We start from the raw sequence: 27,845 nt of genomic DNA on the forward strand, positions 1-27,845 counted from the left end.
ATGGAGAAAAGCGCCCATCTGTCCCTCTCTTCAGTATCTCTCCTCAATTATCATACAAGTCCAAACCTTTTCCTGGTAACTGTTTAAATTCTGCCATGTTGTTTCATATCCCATTACAACCCTTTATAGGAACCGCACATGAACTTAGAGCCTTCTGCTCTTTTATCTTGTCCCTACAGGGTTTTAGCTTTTGTCAGCCTCTCTGTCAGCTCTTTTATCAGGACAGACATTCAGGCATCATGATGGACTGTTATCTCACTCTCAGCCTATCTGACTATACAAAAACCAAGACACTCCTCACCTCTCAAGATAAAGTATGAATGGTGTCATGATGATTTACAATTCACTCTTTAATGAGAGACATCCATCAATTTAGCGGAATGTGTTGAGCTCTCTTTTTAGCCATTAATCTGTCTACGCAACAGGACATCAAAATTGAATCAGTTTACTTAAATTCACCTTCCTGGTCTAATTGTGATTGAAAAGGGACACGTTTTTATTCAACTGTGTTGGAAAACATATCTGTATGCTGGTGGCCTGAAAACCAAATCACCATATGCAAAATAGTGAGTCAGAGCTTCTGTAATGTACCAGAAGAGGCCAGCTGAATCAGATTAGAGATTACTTTCAATAAAAAAAAACAGGTCAGGAATGTTAAAAATGTATTTTAATTTCTTGCTTTAACAGTGATTGTTTTTTTTTTTAATGGAAATTGAAAGATCTACCTGTGAAACCCATTTTAGGTGTGAAGACATTAGCCTTGTTAGAACAGTTATATGTATTTAGGACAGGTGCCTTCGTGCCAAACATGATGGAAAATCTTTAAAAACACTAGAGGTGTGATTTAGTAGTTATGTGGGACATTCAGAGTAAATGCTTTGCTTTGCATGGGCAAGCACACCAGGACTGGGAGGTCCGGTACTTCTTGCAGCTGTCTGTGGAGATGCTAAATTTTGTAATATACAAATCAAAGAGTCTGGCATCAACACTTAACCCAGTGCAGTTCATTTACAAGTGAGTCATGAATCTATGTGCCTGCACTCACAAGCACATTAAAAGTAATTATGTGTGTACCATGAGAGCAGACCCGCACTGAGTCTGCATCCACAAAACTCCACAGATTTCCATAGAATTGGAACACCCATCATTCATGAAGTCCTACGTGTCTGTGCCCCATGTATACACTTCAGTTGTGGCTGAAATAGCCGCCAAATTTGGTAGTTATTTAGGTCAAAATATCACAGAATGTTTACGGAGATCTATCTTGGTATCCTACTTGCAGCACACTGCTATTACTCAAACTGCTTTTTGCTTTCATTGACTTGTTTTCTGTATTTTTATTTCATTTCAGGCAATCTTCGCACTCTTTTTGGGGCCCTTCACCTTTTTCAATGCGCAGAAGACCAAATACCTCCAGATCCTTACCTCTCTAATGAGATGGATTGGTAAGTTGTTTACTATTGTTTTTTTTGCATTGTTTTGGTTTTATTAGTTTTTTTGTTTGTTTTTCTGGTTTGTGTTTTTCTGTTTTGGTTTGGGGTTTTTTTGTTGTTGTTTTTTTTAATTAATTTTTTTGTTTGGTTTTTATTTATTTTAAGGTTTTGTTTTAAATTTTGATATATGGGTGATATTTATTTATTTATTTATTTATTTATTTATACATATAATTATAATTGTTTTTCTTTTAATAATTAATTATTTTATTTATTTTTTAATTGTAGTTTGCAACACAACATAGCCTAAAACAAAATCTGCTGTAGTATTTAAGATTTACCTTAGGGAGAAAATAAATTACATATATGGTGGTTTGTTAATGTTTCTTTGAGTAGCTCTGTTTTGTGAATGCTTAAATTATCTGTACAGGATAAGTGCATAAAGTAATTTTTTAATTTCCCCATTAACCTTTTTTTATTTACTTACTTATATGCCTCTTAAAGGTACGGCATCATGGTTAGTACATTGTTCCCCTCCTCTGCAGTGTAGCCAGGGTCTGTCAATCATAAATGCGTCCCGCTCCATGTCTCCGCCTTCTATCTCTCTCATACTTCAGCCTGACAGGCTAGACAGGCCGTCTCAGGCGTGATTGGGCAGTCACTTACCAGACGACAGGCCCAAAATAAAACCGCCCATCCTCACCTGCCGCTCAAATCACAGCCGCACTGAATCGTGGCTTCTACTCCCATGTGCACGCTGTGGTGAATGAACCTGTAAAACGTACAAAAAAACACGTGTTCTTGGGCGCACATTTGCATTGCTCATAGACCTTTAAAGAAACAAGCATACACCCTTTTGCTCACCTTTCTCTGCTTTTCGGCTCATTGATTCACAATGAGATGTGAATGAGAGTCATTGGCTGTTCGCTACAATTCCTAATAGCTCCAGGGGGCAAAAAACGGAGGCAATTGTTCTAGCTGTGTAGGTTTCAGTAACGCTGAGTGGTGGAAAGTGGTGCTATGCAGCATTGTGTAGCAATTACTCAAAATTTATGTATCAAGAAATGTATAGATAAAGTACAGAAATCTGCTGATTAGCATGTGCGCCCATATTTCTGCCATCTGTTTTAATGCACTGCCCATTTAAGGCTGAGGGGTGAAGTAGCTCATCCTGCTTGCTTCAGCAACATATACTGCTGAATGCAGGTGATGAACTTCACAGCAGTGCTATTATTTCTCAGACTGTTTATCCAGAATGGATTCTTGCTCTATTAGCCGTGTGAATCAATATGGGGTCATTTGTACATGTATGTATTATGTATGATTCCACTCGATCGTGAAAGACGTCACTAGTCTAGCTGGCCGCTCTTTGCTTTGTATTGCAGTTTGTTTTTTTCTTTTTTTTTCTTTTTGTGGAAATGCATCATGGGTGCCCTGCAGCAAAGTGGCCATCTTTTTGTATGTGTGCTGCCCTTATCTTTCTCTGTTGCTGTTTTTTCCTTCCTCTATTCTGAATCTCTAGAGAGCTGAAGTAATTATTTGATAATGCATTCTTCTCATTTTTAGTCTACAGTATGATTTGGATCCGTTCAGATCTAGAACTGCAAGTCCTTAAAGTATTAAAATGTCTTAAATTCACTTTCCAAACACTCTTCAAAGATCTTTTTTTTTTTAAATCTTAAATATCTTGCATTATAACTCACTTTTGCATTTTTTTTTTTTTTTACATTTTTAAATGTTTAAAATAATCAGTTGATTTTTTACAAAGTTATTCAGATTTTCTGCAGCGGTACTTACTTTACAGATTGTTTTCCAGCTGTGCTTATTAATCATTCTCCCAGGCAGGAACAAATTGATTCACAGGCAAAACAAACAAACAAGCCAACAAAATAAAACAAATGAAAATCTTGTCTAAGCTTTAGATTGGATTGAGTTTTTAATGTGATCCAGCAATAGTCAATGGTTTTAGTTCCTTTTGAATAGCTACTATTAACAAACATTTGGACGTTTAATTCGCAGAGTGATCCATAAACTATTTCACTTTCTAATTAATCTTAAAAAACAGCCTCATCTGTGTTAATGGAACTTACTTTACCATAGATTGTGGCACTGTTATTTATCCCTGAGGAGAAAAAACAGATAGCCAAATCTAATATAAAGCATGATATTAGTTTGTAGTATTTTTTCCGCAGAGACTTTATTATGATAAACATTTGCATTGAATATAAATGGCTTTTTTATTTTGTAAACAGTCTTGAAATTGTTACAAGAAAATCAGTTTTTTTTTATTACTCTGCTCTTTGGAATACTTGATTCTGATTGGTCAATCACTGCATTCAGAGGACAAACTTTTTTGTATGATGATGCTAAAGTGTATATTTGACTTGTCCCTTGCAACTAAATTCCTACATATCCGTGCTAGTTTCATGTCTCTCATATCACTCCGCAGCTTCTTTTTAGCCCATGTAATACAATAATTTGATCTCAAGTCAATATTTCATGTCCATTTAATTTATTTGGTGAGTGGTCTAGTAATAACATGGAGAATATATTCAAGCAGTCATCCCAAAATAAACCCCTTCCAAGTGATACAAGACCCTTGCCATCCTTTTAGGCTTTATTTTGACCAGCTGACTGAACTTTCATCCATTATGTAGTAATCCTATATAGTTCTGTTATTTCATACCAAAACCAAAGCTGTCAAAATTCCCTCAACACACTTCCACATTTTTCCCCTTTTTTTGATTAACAGTGGCATATCAATACATTAGCGCAGCTGTTCTTCTGTTTTTGAATTCGAACCGGACATGAACTTTTCAATGCCAATACATTGACCAGTCGCCTATCATTTCTTTTCCTCTTTTTATTCGCCCTTTCCAGTCTTGTGCTTTTTCCCATGATCCTCTCTGCTCTCAGTCATTACTCACAGCAGACAGCAGGACAAGCAGGCACGTCCCTTGTGTGCCTCAGTTCACCCATAATGCACAGAGGGAGAGACCGTGCCTGCTCCTGTGTCAAACGGATGTGGTAAGTAGGGTTCGGTTCAGTTGGCATCAGGGGAGCCACTTTGTGTTTTAGCCTCGATGCCATCTACTACCAGCGCCGTCCTCTGCTCAACCAGAAATCAGAGCTCAATTATTAGCTCAACCACAGCAGCCTCATACTTGAATTAATGCTGCTTGTTGTGTGTTGTTACTCGCAGATATAAAACCTCAGCAGTCTTAGAAGCCATAGACTCTCGATCGCCACATGTATGAAATTCATGAAGCACCTTGTTTACCAGGAGAACAGATATGGCGTCTTGTATGCAAAGCTGTGCGTCTTCACATGCATTATTTAAAGGCAGTTTTATTGCAGGGGTAATTTAAATGGGAAGGATCACCTCCTTTCAGCACTGAAGTAGAGAACATTTATCAGCCTTTGATGTGGAGAGCGAAATGAGTCAGTGAGGTTGCCGCTTTAATTCATATTTAGCGTGAACGTTGAGGAACGGACAAAGAGCGAGTTATTACTCACTGGAGATTAATGACTCCATGTTGCATTGCTGTGGTGGGCTACCGAATGCTCCTCAGAGACTGTATTAATGTTAATGGTGCTAGAACAACATGCTGAAGACTCAAAAAATCTGTTGTTCAGGTTCACAACATCATTTGCATCATTATATATGTTCCTATAGCTCAAATGGTTGAGCGCTAACAAGGTCATGGGTCTGTTGCGCAATCTGGGGTTCAACTCCCAAGCAATGCATGAACTAAAAAATGTATGATTTGAATGCAAACTAAGTCACTTTGGATAAAAGTGTCTGCCAAACAGTGTTGGGGAAAGTTACTTTTAAAAGTAATGTATTACAATATTGCGTTACTCCCTAAAAAAAGTACTTTTTATGGAAAGTAACACGTTGTTACTTTTGAGTTACTTTTTAAATCAGGGCAGGTCTTGCTTGTTTGTTTTTAATATAAAAAATTTGTCTTTTACAAATGTAAAAGCCCCTTTCACAACAAAAGTGAGTTGAATACACCTCTGGCTGAAGGAAATGTAAATTCACATCTGTACAGTAGAGGGTGCAGCTCAAACAAATTGCATGAAGAATATGATGCAGGAGAAGCAAGTTCAACACTATTCAGCAATAACAAAAATGAAACGCAAATGTATCATTTTTGCATAGTATGGTTTAATTGGATCATTGAAGGTCAGTAGCAAAGACACTGGTTAATAAAATGTGATTAAACATAAATTATATTTGTCTTATTTAACATTTAATTATTGCAGGTTTGTATAATATTCTGAGTTTGCATTTGACTTTTTTTTTTTTTTTCATTTTGAGGAATACTGATTCTGATTTTGTCAATACATGTTCATATTTAGTCTAGAACTACAGTAAGCATGTTCTCACACAGCGCACAAAATTAATTAATTATATAATTAAATAATTTAATATAAAAATAAATGTAAAAAATTGGTTATGACTTGAAAAAAAAAAATACATGCCAGGTTGTTGATCAAGGAACATGTCCTAAGCCCTATTCGGACGGGACTAGTTTTCTAAACTACGTTTGAGTTTTGATTCTTATCACCTGACGTCAGCGATTTTCATGTACCAATTCAGACGGGACTAACATCTCTGTTTATTACAGAGGTGGGAGGGGCTGTTTTGTACATCTTGGCGTTTCAGAGGTCACGCGCTCTGTATGCGTGCATTGCGTAGTCATTCGGATTGATTGCCATTTAGTATAACAGTTTTACTACAAATACCATGGTGAAGCTATATGGCTAGTATAGCAAAACCATGTTAATGTGTGGTTGCTTTAGTTTTACTTTAGTTATTTATTTGTAGTAAACCCGTGTTTAATTTTCATAAAGGTGCATATGTAATTAAAACATTATGTAATTGAGTGCAGAAATGACCTGACGCAGATATTACAATAGCCAGTCTGAATGGTTTACGTGATCTGACTCTTGATTTTATTATTGTTTTTAATTTATTTACTTATTCTTTCCTTGCTGGGAGGCAAATATATCTCAAATATGAGCACGGTAAGAGCGTCTACGGTAATTCACGTTGGCCAAAACACACAAGGAAATGCGTTGTGAAAAAAAATCTCACCGGCAATCACAGACATCGCATTCGGACGGGATTAGTTTTCTCAGAGGATCACTGAGTTTGCTGAAAAACAGTTGGTAATTTGCTCTGGAATTATTACAGAGGTTGTGTGAGGAAAAACACAGACATGGCAGATTTGGACGGGATTAAAATCATAAAGTACATCTGTGAAACACACATTTCTCTAACGACCCCCTGTAAAACTAGTCCCGTCCGAATAGGGCTCTATTTAGCAAAATCCCAATTACTGTAAATTGTTTTGGAAAACGTCATCTGACAAAAGGGGTTAAAGGGGTGGTTGATTGCGATTTTTTTTTTTTTTTTTTTTTTTTTTTTCCACTTTTAAAAAATTTTTAACGTTAGTTAGTGTGTAATGTTTCTGTTTGAGCATAAACAATATCTGCAAAGTTACGAAGCTGAAAGTTCAATGAAAAAGGAGACATCGTCTTTTAAAATATGAGAACAACTGGTAAGGGACTACAACGAGTTACTTCCTGGGTCCCATAGGTCACGAACCCAGATAAACCCCGCCCCCGAGATCATGCAGCAAAGGGGGCGGAGCTATGCTGCGCTGCTTTAGGGAAGAGAAAACTAGGGGTGCACGTAAAATTCTATTCATATATGAATTGCGATTCTGTCTTCTAATGATTCCAGTGGATTAACAAGTTTCATATATTTTAAAGCAGCGGTTCTTAATAGTGTTCCTGGTGTCTGTCTCTCTCTCTCTCTCTCTCTCCTCCCCAAATGAGTTTTATTGTTAGTGTCTTTCTTAATTTGTGATCTTTTACACAGCTCAGGTATTCTGCTGGTTTGTAGTCTCTTTTCAGGTGTAAATACAGCTCCATCTTCTTTGTTGTTTTAGTGGCATCTTTCCAATAGGCAGTGTAGTTTTGTTTTTGTAACTGTGTGATTTGGTTGGGCCGGACTGTGCTGTGCTGGTTTGGGTGTAGTTTGAGTACCAGCTGTAAAAGTGCGCTCTTCTGCAGGTTCTGGAATTTCACAGCTCTCTTTTGAATATTAATTAATAGTGGGTATTGTCCCAGAGCTGAATTAGGACAAAATAATGCATTTTTCAAAAAACTAAGCATGAACACTTGTTTGACTGCACCCATAAACACAATCTAGCCTAGAAAAAAACAAGTCAACCACCCTTTTAAAGAAAATCATATTTTAGCATTGATATTTTTCTCTGAGCAAGCATGCAACAATGAAACGGGTTTAACAGAGAATTGCTGTTAGGATGAGCTATTTGCAAAATGACAATCCTTGTGTGAATTTATAGCATTTACAGATGAACATATAACTATTAAAAACTTCCTGAAGTGCATGAAACCATATGCTTATGAGCATTTTTTAAAAATAATGTTTAATGAAGTTCTGTCTTGATTTTGACAGCTTGGATTGTGCACTTTTCCAACAAAAGCTCACTGTATACCCTTTTTCTTCCTCTGCAGAATTTTTTATTTTTTTTTTTTTACTACAAATCACTGTGACACCACCAGAGTTTCAATTATATTCTATATAAATTTTATCCATAAGTTGCAGCCCTACTTCAAATAGACTTGTGTGTGAACAGTAGCACTACTATAAGGATATAGCTTCAGTGCTATTTAAATGTTCAGGGTTTTCCCCATATTAATAGGCGTCCATTGAGAATCAGACTTTATAGTGATTTTATAGGTCAGATATACTGTAAAAGGTGCTGGATCTGGAACAGCATCAGTGTGGGATATTGTACAGCAGTGTAGTCTCAAGGTGCTCTGAAATATAGCTGTACCTTAATGAATACCCCAGGCAATGGTTCAGCTCATAGAGCCTGAAAATTGCTCTCAAGGAAAATGCGTTGGCGCCTCTCATTTAGCAGGCCCTGCAATATGGACAAGCTACAAACTACCATACACTGCTTTCCTTAACAGACCATAAAACCACTCGCTCATTTGCTTGAAAATTTCAGAGGATCATCAATTGGTCTGAAATGGCACAGTGTGGATGCTTTCTGCTGAGTTTTTGTGTAAACTGTGTTAAAATGGTTGTCTTTAAATTTTGAACGCTCTTAAGCCTATGCTATGTATTGATGTCCACATTTGCTTCCTTAATGGGTTTGTTAAAACTTAAATTACTTTAGCAATTAGGTGCAGCATAAAGTTTAAGCGATTAGGGAGATCTGTGTACCCTGTATATTCACCCTCACATAAGCATTTTCAAGGATGATTTAAGAAAAACGTATGTAACCAAGTTCAAGACCTCAGGAAATAAGCAACTAAATAACATGAACAACAAAACGAAAGTAACCAGCAGCCACATCAGGTCAGAATCAAATGTGTATTTGTGTTTGTGCTCTGTTTTTGCAGTGTTGTACATTGTAGCAAATCAGAGACATATCTGTTGATTTCTATAACGCAATGGCCAATCAGAGGAGCTTTAGTGAGTCAGAATCCACTCACCGCTCAGAACACGAGTGTTCTTGTTCAGTCCAGAGTCCTGGAAGCTCGCGACGCGAATCCTCTGATTATATTGAACAAAGTAAATAAGATGTAAATAAGAGATTAATTGTGCTGTGTTGACAGATTCATTGATTATAGCGGAATTAGAGATTGCAATAAACCGAAATGAGTGACAGCTTTTTAAGGAAGTACGCTTTCCTGTATATAGCCAAAGACTATAGAATATAGCCTATTCTCCATTCTGAATTTGAATGTTTTGTTTTTCATGCTGCTAAGAGGACTAATGTGTACAGATAGGTATAGGTCGCGTCAATTTAAAAAGAAAATAGTGTTGCTCTGACAAAAAGTTTGAAAACCACTGATTTAAAGTAACACTTTTCTATTCGAATATATGTTAAAATTAGGGCTGCGTGATATATCGCATGCGATTGTCATGCGCATCTAGTCAGTAAAGCCGGTTCTGTGATTATTAATAAATCTCCATCACCCATTTTCAAATTGCGCGGTGTTTAATTCACAGAGCCGTAGTTCACTGACAAGCTTCGCAATATCAAGTTCAATATCGCAGGCGATTCATTTGCGATTCTGAGCACGAATTGCGTAGCTTGTCAGTGAACTACGGCTCTGTGAATTAAACCGTGCAATTTGAAAACAGGTGATGGAGATTTATTAATAATCACAGAACCCGCTTTACTGACAAGATGCGCATGACAATCGCATGCAATATGCCTAATTAAAATGTACAATGATGCAAAGCTGAATTTCCAGCATCATTACTCCAGTCTTCAGTGTCACATGATCCTCAGAAATCAATCTAATTTACTGCTTAAGAAACATTTATTATTATTGTCAATGTTGGAAACAGTTCCATTTTTTCAGGATTCATTGATTTAAATGGAAAGTTCATTTATTTAAAATAAAAATCTTGCTGACCTCAAGTTTTATATTATCACTAATATAAATATCTCTCTGAAACCTGATTGTTTGATAGGAATGTTCCAGGACAAGCAAGGTTGTTGATCTAGGAATGTGTCCTACTTGGCAAAGTCACAATTAGTTTATGGATGATGATTGATTTGATACTTTCCCAGATAAGATGTTTTTGACATCTGCCTAATGTACTCGCCACTTACCGTTCTCCATTCACACTTGATGGTCACAGCTGGTCATGTGACTCAGCGTCTCACGGGTGCTTTGGTAATGAAGGGTGTCCTTCAAAACTCAGCACACCGTCCTTTGAGGAAGCTTTAGCAATCAGTGTCATTTTGATTGTGATGCCACGTCAAGTTTGACTTTGCTGAATGAATTTATTTATTTTTTTATATATCCTCCTTGTCTACCTGCGTGTTGTCTTCTGTTCTGACCGGGCTCTGCTGGCGCTGGTGTCAGATACAAACATATCATGATGAATAAGACTTGAAGTCACAGATACCAGTGCCATTTTCCATGGCCATCAGCATGTACACTGAGGGAATTTTATAGCGTGTGATGAATCGCTGTGCCTTATGTGGCAGGATGCAATCACATCTCATCCCTAAACAACAAAAGGCCTCTGTGCTGAAGGTTAAGCGTCTATACAATGACTTGAGTTGTGTCAGGAGTATTTGGATTAAGTGTGCCCTTGATTTTCTTTTCTTTCTTTTTTTTTTCTCCTATTCTTTCTGTGCAACTCTTTTGTACTCCGCTATTGTTATGAAAAGGAGTAATGCATCTTAAATCTGACTACATCCCATTCATGTTTGTATCCTCTCTGGTTGGTTCTTCGGTTACATTATCTGTCTCTGACGTTTCCCCCAGTGATTTGCAGTTCCATCATTGTGTATGTCTGCATTTGTCCTCTAGTTGAGCTCTTGCGTATCTGTTTTGATATATTAAGCATATTGCACAGTGAAGGTTACCTGTTAATGCAGTTTGTCTTTGGCTTTGTGCTCTGTATTATACTGTCCTTTCTTATGTCTATACAAATACTGTACAAGTCAGCTGTGTTTTATACATTATTCATTTTATATATTATATATAGATGCGTTTTTATATTCTTAATATATTATGTAATATTTTTATTTCATTCAATTATTCATTTATTTTTATATTTAATATACAGACAAACATGTGTCTTACTGAAATATATAGATTTATTTTAATTTAATAATTTTTAATGATGTGCTTTTGAACTTTATATTCAACAAATGCCAAAAAATGTAGCGGTTTCAACAAAAATATTAAGCAGTTCAATTGTTTTTAATATTGATTATAGTGCTGTCAAATGATTAATCGCAACCAAAATAAAAGTTTGTTTACATAATGTGTGTACACATCGCACATTCATGCATACAGTATACTTTTATCTTTATGTATAGAAATGTATAAAATATTTATATATAATATACATTTTATATAAACACGGGCTGTTATGGTATGGTCACATGACTTGTTAGTCTCTAGATTTGGTGTAAAATAAGACATGTCTCTCACAGTATAGATTTAGTGTTTGTCGCTCTTTGTTCTCCACTTTTTCCTGAGTTTTGATTACTTCCAAAACCTTTCTAAAGTTATTCATAATGGTTATTTGGTTATTTGTGCACTTGAAATGAAGTAATTTGTAGTTTTCCTGGCAGCATGCACTCTCTCCTGAGACACTTACCCTTTTACTGCAACATCACTGTGATTTATGTTATTGGTTCTTTGCAACTAGTGAATTATTTATTCCACTTACATGCAACCTGCCCTTGATTAATAGACTGAGATTAGTGTGACATGCACTCTGCCCCTTGTTTGCTGCCAGAATGTTTTACTCCTGCCAGGAATAATGCATCTTTTTCAAACACTGAATGAACATGTGTGAGAACACCTTTAATGCTAATGGAGACCTTTGGGTCAGCACTGCTGTCGGGAGCACCTCCGGTTAATTGCACGTCAGCTGGACTCTCAGATGTGAGGACGGACCCAATCCATTTTCCCTTTAAATCCAATGGCTGGCATCTCAGATTTACACCTGTAGTCTCTGACCTGGCCATGTGATGCATTAGGAAAGAGGATGAGGACTGATTATTACTATCGGTCCTCTTAGCTATCCGGAAACTGGGATAGGATGATGTTTAACTTTTTTTTGTTGTTGTTTTTCTTCTTTTTTTGTGGATTAATTTTTTGCCTGAAATCTATATACAGATCTTCAGGAGCAGCACTAAGCTTTAGATGGTTGAGATAATTAAATGGAGGGGATTGCACTTCTGTTTGGGTTTTTAACATCCATGTTTCTCTTCCTGGTTGTCTATGCAGGGAACATCACCTATAGAAGTTATTGGTCCCTTTTTAACCAGCTCAGCGTTTTCCAGCAGCCTATTAGATCCTGAACAGTCTCATCTTGCTCAGCATTGATTGCAACATTGATCAGAATAGAAGTACAGAAAGTCAGGCTTTTTTTTTTTTCTTAATATAAATTAAAAATTACAGAAATAATGAAACGCTTAAATAAGATAAATATGTTAGAATTAGGAGACCTAATAATATGGGGGCTTAATTATAGGGCTTTACTCTGAGTTTGACCCGTGGCCATTTCTGTGTGCAAACCAATCAGTCGAACCTAAGTTCAGTGTTAATAATGTATGTCCATTGGCGCATATGTTGTGTACAAATACAGTGTTAGCGTAAGAGATTTCTTTCAAAAACATTAAATAAATCTTACCAACCACAAACCTTTTTAATGGTGATGTACCTTCTATTGGTAAAATCAAATACATTTTTCTTATAAAACCACTTTTTCCCTACATACACCTGCACAGTTTTTAAGGTAGGTTGTAGTGCTAAAATTAAAGATAAGTTACACTATTTTAAAATGACCCAAAGTCAACTTTTTATAGCATGGATTTCTGGCTAAATAAACCTGTAAAGTTTTGGTTTCATCTTTGAAGCTGACTGGCCTGTGGTTGGTGAACACTGGATGCATTGAAGCTGTGTGTCACACTACAGTGTTTAGACTCGAGTTGTTGCGTCAGTGGCTTCCAATGTAGACATGGTGTATGAGCAGCAAGCTGTCAGTGTGGACAGACCAGAACTGGAAATTTGTCCTCCACTCAAGTCCATCATGACAACTCATAAAGCGCATAACATACACAACAGTTTTTTTCCTAAATCTAGTTGTGTCCCAAATGATGGAAGATAAACTTGATATCTGTTCGTGCAGTTCATGCTGAAACGGATCTACTCAAATCCAATTTAACAGGATTTCAAGTCACATCCTCATGAGACTTGGATTGATTTAGTTAAAATCAGATTTCATGCTTTTTTTGCTATTCAGGCTACTAAAAAAGGGGTTATGCCTAAAATCGGCTTTAGGTGGACAGTGTTAATAAATAATCATCTCAGCTTGGCAAACTCGTGTATGAGCTGAATATACAGTATTAAGGCAAGAAACCCCAGGTGAACAGGGTAAAATATTTATCTAATAGATATCACCATGATTCCCCAATTTATTTTGGGAACATTGGTTCAAAATTCTTGTTTTATATTGTGGAAAAACATCTGTCGACTGTGGTTTAGATCAAATCAGGTAATTGCGACTTTTTTACCACACAATTCAGACTTTTTTTTCTAGCAATTTCAAGTTTATATCTGGTAATTCTGACTTTTTTTCTTGCAATTCTGACGACTTTTCTCAGAATTGTGAGATACAAACTCTCAATTGCAAGTTATAAAGTCTTGCAGTTCTGAGAAAAAAATTGCGAGTTTATATTTTGACTTTATTTCTCCAAAATGCGTTTATATCTTGCAGTTCTGACTTTATAACACGCAACTGAATGTTTGTATTGCAATTCTGAGAAAGAATTTATTTCTCAGAATTGCAACTTTTTCTCTGAAATGCAATTTTAAATCTCACAATTCCAACCCTTTTTCTTGCAGTTGCGAGTTTATATCTTGCAATTCTGAGAAGAAAGCAATTGCGAGGGGGAAAAAAAGCCCAATTGTGTGACAAAAAGTCACAATTACCTTTTTCTATCTTATTTCAGTGGTGGAAACGGGCTTCCATAGAAAATAGTCAACTGGCAGAAGAAAAACAAATACATTTTCAGTATTTTTAAGAATGAAATGTTGTATAAAACCAGGCAAATGATAAATGAACAACCCCCTCTTTAAAACTTTCAGAATGTGGATAGGAATAAAACTGTGATGTTTGATGTATGTACATGCTACAGAAGTGGAGATTTCTGGCTGATAACGGAAATCTACAGATGCAAGTTTTCTTCCACTAGACTGAAACCACATTTATGAAAACACATATTTCAAAATTGATACGTATATGAAAAAGCAATGTTTTTACACTTGTCTTGCCTTAAATACAACAAAATCCACTAGATCTTCAAAGTCATATTGTGTTGCATGATTTTATATCATTATTTTACATGAGTTTCTCTGTCTCTTTCAGCGTTCACCATGATGATCATCCTGGCTTTAATTCGTATTGGCAAGGGGCACAGTGAGGGCCACCCAACTGTGGCTCAGATCTCAGGTGTGCCCAACCTCTTCGGGGTCTGCGTCTACTCGTTCATGTGCCAGCACTCTCTGCCCTCGCTCGTGACACCCATCTCCAACAAGCAGCGCATGAGCGCCCTGGTCATGGCCGACTACATCCTCATCCTGTGCTTCTACAGCCTGCTGTCCCTCACGGCCATATTCTGCTTCGATAGTTCTCTGCTGCGGGACATGTACACTTTAAATTTCACGGATAACTGTGATGTCCTGAGCATTCCAGTGCTGCGCTACTTCCTGGGCCTCTTTCCCGTATTCACCATCAGCACCAACTTTCCCATAATAGCCGTCACGCTACGCAACAACTGGAAGACTCTCTTCCATCGGGACGGTGGCACGTACCCTTGGGTGGTGGACCGTGTCGTTTTCCCACTCATTACTATAGTGCCGCCCATTATCGTGGCCTTCTGTACTCATGATCTAGAGGCGCTTGTGGGTATCACTGGGGCGTATGCCGGAACAGGCATTCAGTATATCATCCCGGCCTTCCTAGTATTTTTTAGTCGGCGTCATCTCGAGCCTGTGTTGGGAAGGGATGCTGTAAATAAGCACCGGTCGCCTTTCCATCATACGTTCTGGGTTTGGTTTGTGATATTGTGGGCAACGTTCTGTCTAATGTTTGTGACGGCTAATATTGTCCTTACCGATGTCAAGAACTGAGCGTACAAGCAGATTTGTTTTGTCAAGCCGTGTTTTTGTTTTCATTTTTGAAGGGTGTTTTTTAGGTTTTATGTTAAAAGAGTGGCATTAGCTGAAGTTTAATTCAGTCTAATTTAATTCAATGTTTAAAAAGGGACCAAAAAAACATTTTGGCATTGGATTTGTGACTTCTTTCTCACAAATCCACAATCCTTTAGTGGATGTTCTGTAAGGCAGGATATGGCAAAAGCATTATTTAAAAACCATATATGATGTGCTCATTCAAAACGTCACTTGATTTGTTTGTTCTTGAGTTATTTTTGATTTTCCTCTTCAGTTAGGTGAATCTCATTAAAATACGATTGGGTCACGCTTCATCCCAAAAGCAAAAAAAAAAAAAATATATATATATATATATATATATATATATATATATATATATATATATATATATATATATATATATATATATATATATATATATATATATATATATATATATATATATATATATATAATTAAAATAAAATCATATGCATTACAATGAAAAATCTTTGCATATGTGATGTTATTTACAAGACAGTTTAGCACTACCCCAAATTCTGTTTTGATTCATGCTTATAATATATTTTTTACTGTATTACAAAAATGATATTATATTATGTATTTATACTTTTTGGTTTTTTTTGCATTTTAACAATGAAAACTTGTTGGGAAGGTGTGGTTGAATCGTATTTTTAAATGGTAGTGTTCTTAAGTGTTTAAACACAATTGAATTCCTTACCTAAATCTTTTTGATATTGGGGTGAAATGTGGACATGTTCTTGACAGATTTTATTTCACCATCTGATTTCGTTGATCTTCAGAAGAAACAACAAGCTGGTGTGTCTTTGTTCTTTAGGACTGAAAAATTCAGTCCCAAAAAAAAAAAAAAGTACACCAAAAATATTCTTAATATTCATCAAGTCAAAGACAAACAGACTGACAATAAGCGTTAGACTGACAATGTTAGCGTTTCACAGCTGGCATTTCCGGCGTTCCTAACTGGCGGCTGGCACCTCGCTGCGTCTCCTGCGCTGACGGATGGTGACACCAACGCAGCGCTTATCTGAATAATGTGCCCAGACCTGGAGTTCAATCTCAGTTCATCAGCAGATTGATAGAGGCATTGAAGGCTTCCATATGTTCTCCATGTAGTGACGTCTTACCCGAAGCTCTCAGCTTCTCAAACGGGCCCTTAGGGAGGCAGGAAGGGAAGACAAACCAGATATTAAATGGACACATCTGCGTCATGATCTACAGAGACTTGAGATTTATCATGATCAATATGGAGCACCTCATCGTGCCTGAGAGAACACGTTCACACAGTTAATAATCTTAATGTCACTTTAGTTCTGTCGAAGTTGTCTTGAGTTTGGCTTTAATTCATACCAAATGTATGGCAGCTGATTCCTGCCTTTCGTTTTGCACATTTTTGGTTCATTTTTGCTTCTTAAAAGGATTGTTTACACGCACTCATTATTTACTCACCTTCGTGTCATTGCAAACAGTTCGACTTTCTTATTTTGGCCATATAATAAAAGTCTGTGGGGTCTAGTGTTATTTTGGATCAGCATATGGCCAAAAAGAGAGAAATGAAAGTCAGTGCGGTCCAAAATAGCATTAAAGGGTGAGTAAACAATGATAGAATTAAATTTTAGCTAAACGGTTCCTTTTTGTCGAATGATTTTCTATTTGTGTGTATTTTTGCTCCGTCCAGCTCGTGTCTGCCTCAGGTTTTGGATGGCAACATGAATCTGTCGCAGACTTATTAGTTTGACGTTTCTCTTCTTTTTTTTCCCCCCGTGTTGTTTGACAGCGGTTGATTCGTTTGATCTGTGACGTGTTTGATACTGTAAACTGATCGCTGCTCTCTGTGAGAGCGCTGTCTCCTGATCTAAGGCAACTGTATCTGAACCCGCGCTTGAGTTTACACTGTTTCTGCTGTAGGTTTGGCTTCAAACTGTTGTTGATATAAAGGGAAATACATCTGTAGGATCGTGTTTGTGGACAGAATGGACGTCTCCTTATTCAATTCTTTCTCTAATGTGCTCCACAAACAAACTGTAAGAACTCATTCATGTCTCCCTAAAGCACAAAAGCAAGTCATTTCACGTGGGTGAAGTGTTATAATGTTACCAAATGCTCATGTAATATGCCCATGAACGAAACAAATGTGCCTTCTTTCCAGGAATCTTCCTGCTTTCACCTATTTCTCTCTTTTCTTGCTGTCAAATGTCTTTTTCTTGAGTGTGTGTTCTGTGCAGCCTGTCACTTGCATGTAAGTCACTTCAAATACTTGACAATCACATCCACCGATGTCTCGTTAAAATAAAAATGGATATGATCTTTTTGATCTTTGAGATTGACTCGTGCATTTTTTATTTATTTTTTATTTATTTTTTTTATTCCATGGTTTGTGTCATAAAATAAATAATATATAAATATTTTTAAAGCATGTGTAAAGGATATTCTTAAAGTTTTTTTTTTTTTTTTTGGCATATAAAAAGTTTTAAATTTTGCCTTTTCATTTTAATATTTGCATGGCCTCAAGATTGTCTTGGCATCTGCAATTGTGTCAAATAATGTGTGGTGTTATTATTATTATTATTATTTTTTTCATATAATAATAATAGGATGATGCATTGTGATTCTGGAAAAAATTAATCATTTATTTAGACATGAAAATGAAATTAAATGTTTAATCTAGTTAAAAATGACTAAGTTGTTTTTAGTATATTTATTAGCATAATATTGATCTCAAATTAGTTCTTTAGACTGTAAAAACTGCAGAAATCAACTAGAGGACAATACTAAACATTCACTCAAGGACATTTTGAATCTTTTCCAAAGTTCTCCGAGTTAACAAGTCTAGCTCTTTATTATGATCATAAACCTCTGAATTTTAATCCCAGCATGCCTGTGACAACCCCGTCCTTTTACGTCTGCTCAGGGCTGTGTTATTTTAAATTAAAATGTCCCTCTGAGCTCATTCGTATTTCACTTAATTTGCCTTGATTTATGCCACATTCTTGGAGCCGCTTGAAAAGGCAGTGCAGTCAACTGGGTTTCACCCTGATTGGATGAAATGTGGCGTTTTTATGGGTTCACTCGCTTTCTGTAGTACATGCTCGGAGTAATAATAGCAGAGAAGCCAATTACTACTTCATCATAAACCTTGCTTTACTATCAGGTGTTTTTGTTTATTTTTAAAGAAACCTATTCTGCATCCTTTTTAAAAAAAATATACATCTTAAATATGAAGTCATTAAAAATTACACGAGGTCAGGAATTCCAGATGCTACTTTTTTACAGTCCATCAATCAATCTCATAGATGGATGTCAGCCGTGTTTGAGCAGCCTCACCTGCATTCGTTTATGTCCTACCTTTAAGCTCTGCTCTATTGATTAGATAAAGAAGGATATTGATCCACACTTGCTGGACAAACTAGACTTAATAGAGTACAGCACGAGCCGAGAACATCGACTATAGCCAATCTGCTTCAGAATGAATGTACAGGAAGACTTTGCATCTCATTTGTGGTGCTTATGCATCATATTTTTTTATTATGGATAATATATCATAGACTGGACCCTTCTGACTTAAAATTTGAATGAAATTATGAAAATTGTGGATTTAAGCTTGCCATCGTGTTGTAAACAGCGTTTTAATGCAGACCGTCTCACTGTCTATTGATCAACTGTGAGACAGCTGCCGTTTGAGTATTGCAAAGCGAGAGCCTGGACAACATGTCATTGTTTGATTTATGACTGTGCTTCTCTACATGACACTATATTAAAACCATCTTAATCATATTCTGCATAGTGGATCTAAAACTGCTTTTTATCAGAGTGTGTTGATAAACACCGGCGCTGACGAACTGACCCATGAGATTCGCTTTTAGGCCAAAATGAAAATAAATAACGACTAAAGTTTCACACGACGCTATAATATGCCTGTATGAACTACTTTTTTTTTGTCTTTTTTGGAGTTGACAGTCATGGAAGGCGTCCGCTTTCATTAGGCTGGAAGAGAGCAGAGACCGTCGTAAGAATAGAAAGAAAGGAAAGTTTGGAGCAACATGAGGGTGAGTAAATGATATCTAAACTTTCATTTTGAGGTGAGCTAGTGCTTTAAGAGGGTTTTTGTGATGTGTACCCACGTGAAAGATTTATATTTATGCTTACCTGTTAATCAAGTCAGTGGTTTTATATGACTTTTCCAATCAATACTATTATTCTTAAGGGAACGCGTTGTAGCTAAATCTGAGTTTCGTTTTTTTAAATCAGTTTCTTTTTATTGTGGCATTAGTCAACTCTTCATTTTGATGATTCATAATAACTACACTGACCATTGATTTACTTCTTCCCAACAAAGTGAATTAATAGATTGGCAGATTTATATTGCATTATTATATATGGCTGCTCCATAGTTTCTATTGAGTGTCTTATATACAAATGCATTGTATTGGGTTGAATGAATTGTCTTTCTCTCAGCTTTGATGGATGTTATCGGTCTGGTTGTGTTTATTCCAGACGGTTTAACAAGGCTTGTGCTGTCAGACGGGATACAGGCACATATGAAGCATGTCTGTAACACATTACTGCTGCTGCCTGTCAGAATGATCGAACTTTTCTTTGAGTCATGAATTGAAGTGAGTTAGGGGCAGTGTTAATTTTTAGATTTTTGTATTTTGACCAGTGTTGGGGAGTAACTAGTTGCATGTAACAGTGTTACATAATTTAATTACAACAATTTCGTAATTAAATTACGGTAATGCTGTTACATGTAACTACTCCCCAACACTGGTCAAAATACAAAAATCTAAAAATGATATACTAAATGGGTAACACTTTATTTTAAGGTGTCATAATACAGAGTAATTACCTAATTAAGTACTTAGCAGTAGCCGTTGTGCTTACATGAAACAAAATGTACTTATCATGTAACTAAGTTATGGAATAGCCTGTAATTACAGTTTGTAACTATGTAGATGTAATAGGCAGCTACTGTTACACACATATGTAACAGGCCGAGTCTGTTACACAGCTGCTTTTACAATCTTGATACACTTTATTTTAAGTAGCTTATATCTGTGTACTTACATTTATAATTACGTTGTATAAAGTCTGCAACACATATGATAAATAAATGTTAACTATTAAATAAAGTAACTAATCCACTACAGTCACTGATCAAAAAATGTGTAATTAAATTACAGATGGTCATGAAAATGATAACAATTACAAAGGTGGTTACAACTTACATCTTAATATTTTCTGCTAAAAATAGAATATGTTGAATAATATTAATTTGCTGCTTTGCCTGTTTTTGATGTGCACAATGCCTCTGGCCATTTAAAGGCTGGGTTGTCAAGTGATGCTATTCTGATGCTTTTGAATGATTGATTGTGTTCCAATGCTGGAAATTTAAAAATGAAAAATTAGAATGATCTCAAAGAAAAAACAAGTGCTAAAGTCTGATTTTGTGGTGGCTGTGGTTTAAAATTAAATTATTATAATCTTAATTCAAGTTATGAAGGATTTGGAAGTGATGCACCGAGAAGAGATCCAGGCAGATGAAGTCTTTTCCATAAAAGTGTAGTTTATTAAAAATCAATTATCATAAGTATAAGTGATAATTATTACAAATGATTAAATGTAAAATAGAGAAATTAAAGAAAGATTAAAACTGGATACAATATATTCTGTTGAAACAAGATTATAGTCTAACAACCGGAGCAATTTGATCTGATCCGAGTATAGTCATATTCAAGAGGCGAGAGATGAAGATCTTCAGAGTATGCAAAGAGAAGGAAAGAAAGTAAAGATGCCAATTGGAGGGATATTATATAGGCTATTATAGAGACTTACATCTTCTTACAACGTCATAGGTCATGGAATGTTCTCGTCTGATAGACAAATGTCAAACTGTTTTTATCCATTATATCATTATCCACATGTTGTCAAATATTTCCCCTACCTAAGGTGAATTTTGTTCAGGACTAGGTTATGTTGACATGACCTATGAAATGCAGTAGGTAGAATAAGATAAAATTATTAAAGAGTTAAGCAATCTTCTTGCAAATACCAGCTCTTGTAAAAGAACATCTAGTATCATGAAAATAGAAGACAAATTTAGCAAACGTCCTTGCATATCAAATATTTTTGCAGAGAATAAGTTTCCATCTCTCTGTCCAAACATCGCTTAAGCATAACAGAATGTACCTTTTATATGTCAAATTAAGGAAATATACTACGTCAGTGGAATATGAGTACAACTGGAATTATGAATATAAATGCATTATACTTGAGTATATGAGTAATACATTAATATGAATGTAATGTAATAAAACCATAAAAGAATAAGTCATAATGAATATACTGTATGAATGAATATGAAAAATAAGAAAACATAACCACATACTGGCCTACTCCAGAAAGTCTGACAGTAATACTGTAAGGTTAACCCTGCCTGGTTTACATGTTTGAAAATGATTAACAGTTGTTAGAAATTTAGAGAAGTGATCAAATGTAATCAGCTACAGTACTTTAATAAAGTAGCCTAATTGAAATCTACTTATTACGTTTTGAATAGGGTAACTTGTAATCTGTAACCTATTGCATTTCCAAAGTAACCTTTCCCAACACTGATTTTGAATTTGAATTGAACATTTTGTCACAATTATTAATTGTATACAAATTGGCTGACTACAATGGCATGCAATGGAAAGAGCACAATTAACATCATGTGACTTATTTCAGGTTTACTTGCACATTCTCATAATTTTATGCAGAAGTTTATTTTGTGTATATCTGATTAATGTGGAAGGCCATTTCACTACTAAAGAAAAAAGATAATTGCGACTTTTTCTCTGAGTTTACATCTAGCATTTCTCTTTTATAAAATAAAAAAAGGTAATTGCAAATAAAAAAAAAAAAAATGTGAGACAAAAAGTTGTACATACCTTTTGTGTTTTTTTTTTATCCTGTGCCAGAAATGGGCTTCCAATGGTTTGTATGGCCATATGCACAACAGTCAGGTTCTGGAAGTAAAAAAAAAAATTCTATAATTTTTTTTCTATAGAGAAACTGATTTTAATTATAGACCTATGAACTCCAAGGTTGTTAATCAAGTGTACGCTTTTGTTGAAACCATCAGTTGCGTTATTTCAAAAAAATTCAAAATTTTGGGCCAATGATGGGCGGAGCTTCCCAGCATTTTACTACAGGCATATAAAAGGAAGTTTCCATGTCTGTATATAGTCTAATCCTGTGTGTGTCTTATGAAGATGTGCAGAGTGATTCTATGTAGTCCATTAGTGCTTGTTCTTACACACAGCAGCTGAAATAAAGAAGGATCAGGTGATTAAAGCATCAGTAGAGGTGTGGAGAGAGAGAGAGAGAGAGAGGAATAGAGAGCTGCATTTGATCTCAGTGATAAAGCTGGCTGTCAGCTCCGCTACATTGTCTGACGAAGTGCTGCTGCATGTGTGTGCCCTGCATGGGTGATGAGACACACTTGCACTCAAACGCTCCGTCCCAATCCTGTCACAGCGCTTGACCATTGACTGGTGCTCATTCACACAAATAACTAGGCAGTTGAGTCATGTTACTGATTTTACACAACAGGTTAAGATGATAAAATGGGGAAATCTCGCATTCCATTTTATTGGTTAATGCAGTAACAGTAAAACGTCCTTAGAGTTTTGTGGTGTTTTTGTGGATAGTTCACCCAAAAAAGAAAAAATCATCACTTACTCACCTTCATGTTATTTTAAACTTGTATGAATTCCTTTCTTCTGTTTAACATAAAAGAAAATATTTTGAAGAATGTGGGTGACGAAACAGTTGACAGTAGCCATTGACTTGTTTTTCCCCCATACTATGGAGGTCAATTGGGACCAACAACTGTTTGGTTACTGACATTCTTCAAAATAATTTATTTTGTGTTCAACAAAAGAGAGAAATATATATGGGTTTGGAACGACATGAGGGTAAGTACCCAGGTGGAAAAAAAAAGTACACTTCCATAATGTGTTTAAAGTGCACTATTTTCACGCACTAATTTTGTACTTAATAAAAATGATTCTTTAGTACTTCTTAAGCTAATCTTAAGAACATCTAAGTGTACACAACTGTGCTTTTAACATACTATCTCTGTATTAAAAATGTATTTAGTTACCACTTGAAGTACACTTGAACCCATCTTTCATACACTAGTATGCTCAAGTGTACCACAGGTGGTAACTAAATACATTTATGGCATTTATTTAATGCCTAGCAGCAATTCGAAAATGATATATTAAAACTTAAGACGACTTAAATATGCACACACAAAAATTAGCCATTTGGCTCTCCATATTCCACTGCTAACTTCTCACACGTTATATAAAGCAAAACATTGTACAACCTGAGACTTGACCAGTGGAGTGAAAAAAACAAAAAAAAAAAAAACCACAAAGTAAACACATATTTGACCATTGCACTCAAATTTTGTGTGTTTTGCAGTGATTCGCACATGATACAACTTTGTTAAAAATGCAGTGCTCAAAATGAAAAAGTCTCCAGATCTTGTGTTTCACTACCCTGCATCTCACATTTTGCATTCCACTGCACTGCTTTAAGTTTATCCATGTAAACATGCTAGATTTGCGTGTTGTGCTACATGACACGGCGCTCTAAAAACATAGCTCTCAAGTTAAAAGAAATCAATCTTTTAAAAAAGCGTCTTTAGCCCTGCCCTTTTTGTATTTCACAACTTATGTTTTTGCATTCAACTGCACAGTTTTTCCATAATGTGAACATGGACTAAACAATTGTGTTTAACCTCTGGTGCACTTGCAACTTGCGTTATGACACAGCGTTTTAAAAAGGTGGCGCTCTAGTTAGTAGTTCAACTTTTAAAAACCACATCTCTAGACCTTGCGGATCACTACTCAAAACTGTTTTTGAAGCATCACAATTCAAAGACAGCTTGTCTTTAGTTCAAATTAGTCTTGACCCCTTGACCCCTCCAAAACATTGAGATGTTGATTGAGATCAGCCCAAACCCTAGCTATTTATTTCTTTTTTTAACCTTTTGCACTTGTTTGTGTTTTGAGCACAATGCTGTTCACATTCTGTTAGTTTATGTGACCGGCTGAACTGTTGTGTCTCCTAAGTGTTTCCTATTTACATTAATGCTACTTCCAGTTGACTGGGACGGCTAACAGGGAAATAATTTACTGGCTTGTTGGAAAGGTGGCATCCTGTGACAGTGACCTTCATTGTGTGGGTCATTCTAATGTCAGCGTTAATGGGTGTTAAATGCTGCCAGCCAACAATTCCTCTATTAGAAAGTTTTTAGGACATTCACCTCTGTAAGTTGGCACTGTAGTTAATTAAGCCACCTCTGCCTCCCTAAACATATAAGACTTGGTCAAAAACTTTTAAAGAACTTTCAAAGTCGTTTTTGAAGTGCAACTGGATTCTAATAACATTAGCATGTTACGAAGTAATGATATAGCATTATATTAACAAAAAAAGACATGCAGACTTTTTTCTGACTTAAACATATAACTACACTTCACATTTGTTTAGATTTCATTATTTCTTTGCCTAAAGAAGTAATCTTAGATAGCAGTGCAATGTTTCTGCCAACCTTTTGCATCAGACTATGCAGGGAAGGTAGGCAGCTTGGGAACAACGTTATAAAGTCTGTGAATTTCTCCAGGGTCAAGTCATCACCGTTAATTGCGACAGAAAAATATAAATACAAGATGACACCTGTGGGCAGTTTAGAGGGTGTCTGTGTGTGCCTCATCACTGGATTCCCCGTCCCTCTCGAGGGTGTCTCCATCTGGGCTGGTGCAGCTTCAGAGGAAACGTTTGGATTGATGTTGTCCGACAGAAGGGTCAAACCGACAGCCTCGAGCTCATGTCGGATATTAATAGTTTTGACCCAAATAAGCAAACAAGACAGGTTTCCTCTGTACTGATGGTGAATAGTTCCCACTTTACAGCATAGTCAAGGTCACGCTGAATTTTGCTCCGAGAGTTACAGGAAAAATCCAATGTACAGAACTGTGTCTTCAAAATGCTGACAGGTCGTCTATTGATTGTAACGTTCACACCTCTAAAGGAGTGTTTAACCTTTCTGTTTAACCTCTGTTTGTGCTGATCTTATTAATTGGGTTGATTATATCTTTTGCTGAGGTTGTGTTATGTGCCCTCTTGCTGTCTCTGTGGAAAGATTATGCAAAAAGTGTATTTAGTGACCAGAATACACATGGTCTGACATGTGGTGAATGTGGACTTTTTCTGTAGCTTATAACAATGTGAGCACAAAACAATTTTCAGTTCTGAAGTGTTAAAGCTGTCATTTGGTATATTGGTTGTCAAAATAAATCAAGAAAACATCTTAAACTGGTCCTGGGAACACTGTATGTGTGTTTTTATTTTGTTGTTGTTGTTTTTTATGATTTTACCAGCTTGTATGTGAGATTGGTTAGAAGCTCCCATATGTCCCGTCAAAAACAAATCTTGGCCTCAATTAAACCTTCATGTCAACCTCACCTAACAGCTCCTGTGTCAAATATGTTTCTGCCCGCTGAGACGTACGTGTTGGGACGATAACGGTTCTCTAGCGCAGATGAGAAATTTGCTGTAATTTAAAAAAAAAAGAAATTAATACTTTTATTCAGCAAGGAGGCATTAAATTGATCAAAAAGGTGTTAATATAATTAATGAGAGTAAAAAGAGTAATATATAATGTTACAAAAAAAATTCAACAAAAAGCTGTTCTATTGAACTTTCTATTAATTGCACGGTTTCCAGAAAAAAATATTAAGCAGCACAACTGTTTTCAACATTGATCATATTAGTATGATTTCTGAAGGATCATGTGACACTGAAGACTAGACTGATGACGCTGAAAATTCAGCTTTGAATCACATGAATAAATTATGTTCAAATAGAAAATGGTTCTTTTAAATTGTGATAATATTTTGTGTTTTTACATTTATATAAATGACTTTATTTTGATCAAATAAATGCAGATTTGGAGCATAAATGTCTTCTTTCATGAATGTCTTTATTGTCATTGTACAACTACAATGAAATTGAAAATTGAAATTTCAAAAATGTTAAAAGAATTTTACCAACCCCAAACTTTTAAATGGTAGTGTACATATATTAAATACAGATTTCTCTATTGGTGACTTTTTTTAAACAGATATGTCAGTCTTTCCGTAAAGCCTATAAAAACTTCAAACATAAAGACCTTTTAAACTTTCAGAAAAGGCATTCAGAATGCCACACAATGCTGTAAGCAACATTCTAACATCAGAATTAACTTAATGCAAATCTAGTCCGCCAAATTAGTTACCAACAACATAATAATTGAGGCTGCGTGCCATGTTGTGTGTTTGTCTTTATGAGGCCATTCAGAAGATAGAAAGGGCAGGAAAGGCTAACTAGCTTTCTTTAGAGATATTACACTCTTGTTAAAGGAGAATTTGAAAATTATGCTTACAATACGGGTGAGATGGCCACATGGCAGTCTTTTCTCATTGACGTAGAGTTGACTAACGGTCCCAAAGGGCTCCTTCACCACATTCAGATTGTGTGGAAGAACACTAGTTATGTTGACATTCATAAACCTGTCAGCTCTTCAATAGTATCACGTTTCTGTTCGATATTCACTGCTCTACCTTTAATTGCATGGCCTTGAGATCATCAGCAGGCTGCTCTTAGTTGAAGTCATCCTGACCTGCCTTCATCTCGAGTGCTCCTTTTTCAAAATTTCCACATTCGGTCGGCGAATGCAGTTTTCTAGCATCTATTCTAAGCTCTATTTCTTACAGAGAAAAACTGCATTTTAAGGTCAATGTTCATGGTAGACTTTAGTTATCAACTGTGAATGATGGTCTTTCATTCTTGCAGCCCATCTCCACGTACTTGTATTTTTTCCTTCTGCTTCCTCTATAGGTCGTACTGACATTTACCAAATGCAAGGTACACATTAATATTAGTCATTCTTTAAAAAAAAAATGGATATATAAATTTAAACTTTTTTTTAGGTCCTTAAGTATTAGAAGTTAAAAGTGATCTATGTATTTTTTTTATTATTATTATTATTTTTTTTAGTTTAGGCTAGATTAGTTTAGTCTAGTCTAATGTCCCAGTCATACAATATCTTATGGTTTAGAGTACAGTCTGTCATTATTTATACAGTTGAGGTCAAAAGTTTACATCCCCCTTTCAGAGGGGGGACTTTTGAACAGAGTGGAGATGTGTAAATTTTTCTTATTTTGCCTAAATATCATATTTTTTTCATTTAGTAGTGCCCTTCAGAAGCTACAGAAGATAGTTACATGTTTCCCAGAAGACAAAATAAGTTAAATTTACCCTGATCTTCAAATTCAAAAGGTTTTCACCCCCCAAATTTTAATGCATGGTTTTTCCTTCTGGAGCATCAGTGAGGGTTTGAACCTTCTGTAATAGTTGCATGAGTCCCTCAGTTGTCCTCAGTGTGAAAACATGGATCTCAAAATCATACAGTCATTGTTGGAAAGGGTTCAAATACACAAAAATGCTGGAAAACCAAAGAATTTGTGGGACCTGAAGGATTTTTCTGAAGAACAGCAGGCAGTTTAACTGTTCAGGATAAACAAGGGACTCATA

The 27,845-nt window shown here is 35.9% G+C and overlaps 1 protein-coding gene across 1 annotated transcript in view; it reads left to right on the forward strand.

Annotated features, from left to right (window-relative positions):
- tmem104 (transmembrane protein 104) overlaps window positions 1–15,525 on the forward strand; it is a 50,138-nt gene extending 34,613 nt beyond the window's left edge. Inside the window, exons 9-10 of the mRNA XM_058771550.1 lie at window positions 1,352–1,445; window positions 14,398–15,525. Coding sequence (XP_058627533.1) covers window positions 1,352–1,445; window positions 14,398–15,161 — 858 coding nt within the window. The 3' untranslated portion in view covers window positions 15,162–15,525. The remainder of the gene's footprint in view (window positions 1–1,351; window positions 1,446–14,397) is intronic.
- Window positions 15,526–27,845: the final 12,320 nt, after the last annotated feature.

Source organism: Onychostoma macrolepis, chromosome 03, assembly GCF_012432095.1.
Source record: "Onychostoma macrolepis isolate SWU-2019 chromosome 03, ASM1243209v1, whole genome shotgun sequence".
In the NCBI taxonomy this organism is placed as follows: domain Eukaryota; kingdom Metazoa; phylum Chordata; class Actinopteri; order Cypriniformes; family Cyprinidae; genus Onychostoma; species Onychostoma macrolepis.